Source organism: Poromitra crassiceps, assembly GCF_964638095.1.
Source record: "Poromitra crassiceps genome assembly, chromosome: 18".
Classification (NCBI taxonomy): domain Eukaryota; kingdom Metazoa; phylum Chordata; class Actinopteri; order Beryciformes; family Melamphaidae; genus Poromitra; species Poromitra crassiceps.
The window spans coordinates 13,930,190-13,937,689 of NC_139636.1; the positions used below are offsets into that span (position 1 = coordinate 13,930,190).

General features: G+C 46.5%; 1 protein-coding gene across 1 annotated transcript in view; it reads right to left on the reverse strand.

Moving 5' to 3' along the window:
* The window catches only part of shank3a (SH3 and multiple ankyrin repeat domains 3a), a gene marked incomplete at both ends in the record, with an annotated part of 250,396 nt that overhangs the window by 114,494 nt on the left and 128,402 nt on the right, over nt 1-7,500 (reverse strand). The window contains 3 exons of the mRNA XM_083654717.1: nt 3,170-3,339; nt 4,609-4,841; nt 6,000-6,066. Coding sequence (XP_083510843.1) covers nt 3,170-3,339; nt 4,609-4,841; nt 6,000-6,066 — 470 coding nt within the window. The remainder of the gene's footprint in view (nt 1-3,169; nt 3,340-4,608; nt 4,842-5,999; nt 6,067-7,500) is intronic.

A 7,500-nucleotide genomic window follows, 5' to 3' on the forward strand; every position in this document is an offset into this window, starting at 1 on the left:
CTGAGTCCAAGTCAGAGTCACCGAAGGAGAGGCAGAGTCGAGTCTCTATTACCTGAGTCCAAGTCTGGAGTTAGCCTATACTGAAGAACACACGTGCCTGCTCTTGCACGAAATTGAATAGTATCACTGTCACAGTATTAATATAAATTAGATCATTCAGGAACACTCATCGTAGGTTTAACCATTTATTGCAACAAATGGAAATATAGTTATGTTTGGCGCTGATGGCTCCACCCTTAATAGAAGATGCTCCGTGGATTGGGGGGGGGGGGCAATGTTGATTCCATCGTTTGGGACTAATATACGTCACAAAGTTGACTCTCTAAACAACACAAGCACACTGCCTCTCACTTAGCTCACTGTGCTAACGACACAGCTCCAGTAGCAACTCAAGCACCCCACTTAGAGCCGTGCCGATCCTCTGTCTGCCCCTAGAACTGAAAATAACATCACATGACACATTACAGCAACTTCATTCGTCAGTATATACGGAGATCGCCTGCAAAGATATCAAAGATGTATATGGGCCTGATCACAACACAACAGCACACAGACTTGATACACCCAACACACACACACACACACACACACACACACACACACACACACACACACACACACACACACACACACACACACACACACACACACACACACACACCCACCTCCCCTCCTCAGACCCTCACAGCCCCCCTCATTTTTGTGCACTTTTCAAAATGATGCAGTGGGCGGAGTTACGTTCAAACTGGGGGGGGTGGAGACAAGTTACACTTCAATGCTGATGAAGTGCCAGGTATACTAGAGAGAGAGGAGCAGTTCATTTGTTAACCTTACGGGACACCACTGTGGATTTGTTGGTGAGCTGAACTGAAAGTCATAATTCTGGCAGGAGCAAATTTCCTTGCCAGAATTCAAAATCAGATTGAGGAACATTGTTCACTGTTGATCCCACAGCAGCAGCTTCTAAGGTGTGTGGGGAGTGCATGCTATCATGCTACACTGTATCATAAAAGGCTGTTGATTGCTCTCCGGCTGTAAAAACACAGCTTGACACCACTGTGTGTGTGTGTGTGTGTGTGTGTGTGTGTGTGTGTGTGTGTGTGTGTGTGTGTGTGTGTGTGTGTGTGTGTGTGTGTGTGTGTGGGTGTGCGTGTGCGTGTGCGTGTGCGTGTGTGTGTGTGTGTGTGCATGAATGAGAGAATGCAAGCCAGATAGAAGAAAAGAGAGAGAGAGAGAGAGAGACAGAGAGTCTTTGATGGATGGAGTGAAGTGACAGGAGAGTATTAGAGGGAGAGGAGAGGAGGGCTGGAGCTGTGTCTGTAATGCAATTCCCCTGTCAGACATCAGACTTTCGACAACACACGCACACACACACACACAAACACACAGACACACACACACACACACACGCACACACACGCGTGTGCACACACACAGTGTGTGGCACGCAGGAATCACATTAAGCGTGTGCGTGGGTAATCTTGTTCTGACATATGATCATAATAAAAGGCTTAACAAACCGAATGTCGGTGAACCACTTCAATCTATCGCTCCCAGATGTGATCAGAGGCCAGTTTACTGTGCACTATATCTAATGGAGGATCTGATCCGAGGCCAGTTTACTGTGCACTAGATCTAATGGAGGAGTGTATGAGGGAAGACATTTGTTCCAACACCGCAGCAGCACAACTACATCTGTGGATTTATGGATCAATCAAGTGACAAGCTGTTTTGAAGTGAGTGGCCTGTCCAATGACATTACTCACAGCTCTAATTTCTGCATGTAGCCTATCCTGTCTCTCTCCTGTCTCCCTCCTGTGTGCACACACACACACACACACACACACACACACACACACACACACACACACACACACACACACACACACACACACACACACACACACACACACACACACACACACACACACACACACACACACACACACACACACACAGAGCTTGGCTGTGTTCAATTGGTCCCGATGGTGATCATTATTAGCCCCTTTCCATCTGTCTCTCTCGGAGCTGTGCAAGCACCCACGCACACACACACACACACACGCGCGCGCGCACACACACACACACGCGCGCGCACACACACACAGCCATTTGCACGTGGCTATACACTCACTCACACACACACATACAGACACACATACACACACAGACACACACACACACACACGCACGCGCACGCGTATACGCACACACACGCACACGCACACGCACACATACCCACACACATAGACACACGCACACAGAGAGTTTTGGAGTATGTCATGTGCCCTCTGTCCTCCCAGCAGGAGCAGGGCTGTGTTTCAGCCTAGCTGTTGTCTGTGCCAGACACACGCCATGCTGGAGCCCGACCGATACTGGATTTTTGGGGCCGATGCCGATACCGATATATATATATATATATATATATATATATATATATAAATATATATATATAATATATATATATATATACCGATATATATCGGTTATCGGCCGATAATATGGGTGGGGCTCTACACCATGCTACTGCTCACTGTCCCCACATCCTGCCAGGAGCACTGGACACACTCGGCGTGTCCAAACGCAGCTTTTATAGAGCTTATACTGATTGATAACTGTTATTTATTCTCTTTTTTTGGTCCAGTGCTGATTTATCAATATATATTTTCAGATGCGTTTCCAAGTTTGAACTTCTAGTCGTCTGGGCGAGTTCTAAGTACAGTTTGGACAGGAAAATGACTTCACCTGGGATTGATGTATGAATAAATAAACAAGGCGCTGCACTGATAAATGGCATGTCATGTTTATCAGCAGCAGCAGAAGGACCGGGATGCAGCATCCCGCACGGTGACTACCCAGTGACTCAAACAGGCTGTTCACATGCAGCTTTCTGCCTCGTGCCCATTGGGCTTAAACATCAGAGTAGGTGCACGATCAGTAGGCCCATCGCTGATGATCTATTTCAAACAAATAGCTGCCAATACTGGTTCCTCTACACACCAACTCTGTGCGTTTGTACCAGTATGGAGACAGCTTAGTGGGAGCAGGGAGAAAGAGAGGATGTGTGTTACTGTGCTGCAAAACCAGTTTTCATCAACTCTGTTCCAGCTCTATTAGCAGAACCTTCCATATAGCAAAGGAAAAAGCCAGAAAGAGAAAAGGAGCAGACCTGAGTCTTCCTCGGGGGCCGTGTCCGTGCGGGTAGCCGTGGCTGTGGGACCTCCTGGGGATGGGCTTGTCCTCCTCGTGCATGTGATGGAGCGATGGCGAGCGGGAGTGGGACGACCTGGAGCTGCCTGTGCTCTGGAGGCTGCTGTCTGGGAACTCGCCATGACGGCTCTGACACGGGACAGGAAGAGGAGTTTGGGATGGGAAACCTCATGGAAATGGAATACCTACACACCAAGCAACGTTCCCACATGATCACTTATGTAGTGATGTCTAAAACTCAGGGGCCAGTTGCACCAAGTGGTCTTAACTATGCCTGGTCGTAACTCCTACGTCGGTCTTAGTTAAGACCAGTCTTTAGAGTGGTTTTACGCCTGTTGCACCAACAGGGCTTACGTCTGGTCTTAACTACGCCGGTCGTAGCAATGCGCGTCCAGGTGAATTGCCGGGGAATGCCCCCTGATTGGCACAAAAATGTGCCTCGCGACCTGCTTGGAGCGTCACTGTGCCACTACGCTATATCAGCCACTACTACTGTATGTGCATCACTACACCCTCCCTCCTCCCACCCTCCCTTGCTCCGGGGGAAAATGAATGTATTTGAAATTAAATTGAATGTAACGTCCCCAATTCTATGTATTAAATTCTAAAAAACGACCCTCAACATTTGGGAAGGCTAAGCCACACAACTAGTTCGTTATAATCGAACGCCATGCTTCGAAGGCGACTTTACGACGATGAGGACGGTGAGGACTCAATCACAGCAGATCTCCGCTGATAGACTACCACACGCACAGGCACGTTACTCCTCCTCCTGACCAGGCGTAATATTTACGACCGGTCTTAGTGAGAAAAAGGCTTACAACCGGTGTAACCGGCGTAGCCGTTAGGTCGTAAAGTTACGACCGGCGTTGCTTAAGACCAGTCGTAAGACCACTTGGTGCAACTGGCCCCTGGTGAATACGGCCACCTCTTGTTATTACCTAAAGTGTACAACTATAACTATAACTGTCATTGGTTGTTCAGTCTTGGTCATATGACCTTACCTTATTACCCTCTGACCAATAGCTTGTAAGCTATTGGTCATTATATTACAAATGTAATATAATTACTGTAAGCCTTACAGTAATTATATTACATTTGTACTAACATAATCATGAATATTCAACACTATAAAACTATGTGTAATCATCCAGATGTTGAGGCCCGTGGCTCCCGATCTGCGGATTTTATAAACCCGTCAAACTGCCACTATCTCGTCTTTCACCATGTTCTTCCGCAGTGTCGTACTGATATAAGCACATGACATAAGAGTCTAACATAAAGTATGTAGCGCCCGAGCGCGCACACACGCAACACACACACACACACACACACACACACACACACACACACACACACACACGCACGCACGCACGCATGCACGCACACCCTACACACCTCTCCAAGGCTGCTGTGCTGCTGCTGGCTCAGCATTGGCAGGCTGCGCAGCGAGGGGACGGGGGAGTGGCCCTGGCGGCCGCGGGGTTCTCGGGGCACCTGACCGTGGCCGTGGTCGTGGTCACCGTTCAGGTTGTTGTCACTAGCGGAGCGGAGCAAGGAGCGCGGCGAGGGCAGGGCGCCGGGTATCACACGTCGACGGTTGGTGTAGGAGGGGGTCTCCCGGAAAGGCACTGGGAGGAGGAAGAGAGAGGTCGGATGTAGGGAAATCAATATCTCAAATAGGTCAATGGGACGGGGGGAGGGGGGGGGTGTAAATAGAAATATGAACTCTCGCAAAAGCTGCAAGTAATTGCTTAAAAGAACAGTTCACCCATGAATTAAACTTCTGCTACTCACCCTCATGCCAGTTTGAACACAGGTGATGTTTGTCCATATAACACACAGAGAGGTTGCCAGCATAACTGGAGAGAAAACCAGTCACCATTGATTTGAGTTGTACTGTATTGAAGTCAGTGGTGACTGGTTCTCTCTCCAGTTGTGCTGGTAACCTCCCTGTGTGGGTTATATGGACAAACTTGACAAAAACAAGATGATGTCAGAATTCTCATTTTTAGGTGAACTGTGCCTTTAAGAAAGGGTGTTCAAACTGGATTTTCTAAACACGTTTTTTTTTTTTCCTACACAGCGATAATAATTAAGATAAAGCTGACACTAAGCTGACTCAAGGCTGTGATCCCATTTCATATGCAATGTGTTTACGTAGCTGCAAACTATATGTTTTCTGAAGGATCCACTGATTCAAGTATTGTCTTGAAACCAATCAGATGTGGTTAACAAACAGTACTAATCTTGACAAAAATCACAACTTTGAATGGGCATATTGCCTTGAAGAGCCAGTTGCAGAAATGACAAAAATAGTGATATTGATTTGGCACAATAGCCTTTGTAGAACTTTGACTATGGAGATGCATTTTCACTGTAGCTCTACTGTAATTCACTGATCAAATGTTCTCATCATGAGCACATCATGCTTTATGAGCACATTAGCATAATGCTACGCAATACAACTTTCATTTAAATTTAATTAACCTTCATTGATCAATACATTCAACACATTTATCATTTTATGGACAACATATTTGAATATCATTTCACAGTGTATTTCTTCCTTTCCACACTAGATGGCAGAGGTTTCCTGTATGTTTCTGTCACAAACAGTTCAACCCAGCAGGAATCCACAAAACCACTCAAACCTTCTCCGCAGCCCTTATGTCTACCTCCCTTCCTATCTGTCTCTATCCTCTATATCCAATCTTGAACATCTGACAGTATAAAGCCATAAAAAAGCGAGGGAGCCTGATGACATACTGTCACTGCTGTCAACTTACCAACATCTGATACTTTGTGGTTCTTGATGATTTCAGCCAGATCAAAATTTCCTGCTATAATAGCCACCTGGGGGGGGGGGGGGGGGGGGTGTGTGTGTGATGAAGAGATGGGAGAGGGAGAGGGAAAGGATAAACAACAGCAAAACGTTATGCCATGAAACAAGGAAAAGCTGATAATAATAAAAAACAGTAATACATCCCCCTCTCTTGCTCTCCCTGTCCCTCTCTTTATCTCTCTCCTGATTAATATTTCACACATTCATTCCTCGGTTGTAGCAGATGTGTAAAATCTCTATGTAGGCCTATGGCAGCGTTCTGGTCAATGTGTGGAGCCAGCCTGCCCTGTGTACGCTACAAACCAATTAACTTTGATCTGCCCGGGAAGTGTGTGTCAATGTCAATTTCACACAGACTTCAACAAGCAGCAAGGCTACAATTCAGACATGGGCCAGAATGGCAAGCCAGCGGACCAGACTGACAAGGGCCAGACTGACATGGACCAGACTGACATGGGCCAGACTGACATGGACCAGACTGACATGGACCAGACTGACACGGGCCAGACTGACACGGGCCAGACTGACACGGGCCAGACTGACATGGGCCAGACTGACATGGACCAGACTGACACGGGCCAGACTGACACGGGCCAGACTGACATGGACCAGACTGACACGGGCCAGACTGACATGGGCCAGACTGACATGGACCACAGACTGACACGGGCCAGACTGACACGGGCCAGGACCGGCAAGCCAGCTGGGGTGGGAGGCCATTAAGCTGCTTGATTATTGAAGGGGATTCAACATATTGAATGTGGCAATATTAGTCTCTATATATTAATTATTATATATTATTATTATTATTAGTCTCTGCAAGCCAAGTCATTCAAATCCATTCAGCTCTGTCATATTAAAGATGGCTCTTCACAGTCTCCCCTGCCTGCACTATACAGTTAGTTGACGTGCAGTTGACATTCACCAGTTCTGTTTAACAGATGTTCAACAGATTATCTATAGAGTATATCTGACACTTCATGAACATTCCTATATATTACACTAGGTGACAGAATCTGTTTGTTGAATCTCAACTAATAAGCTGTTAAAACACGATCGACAGACAAAAGCCAAACAGTTGAATTGTCGAATGTCAACTAATAAGCTGTTGAAATGTTACAAATACTCTGTAGACTCTCTGTAAAGTGGACTATCCAGATAACGTGTTACCAAAAAAGACCTTTGACCAATCACATGCATGTGGAGTGGCCAAGGACCAATCACATGAATGTGGAGTGGCCAAGGAGTAGCATACAGGACGTTCCAGCGGCACCGTGCCATGGAGCATGTTCGGCGAAGGTCATGAAAGAAGACGATTGTTCACATTGAAGAGTCCGTACATGAGTTAGTACATGAGTTACTTAGTACATGACTTAGTACATGAGTTAGTACATGAGTTACTACTGTACATGAGTTAGTACATGAGTTACTACATGAGTTACTAC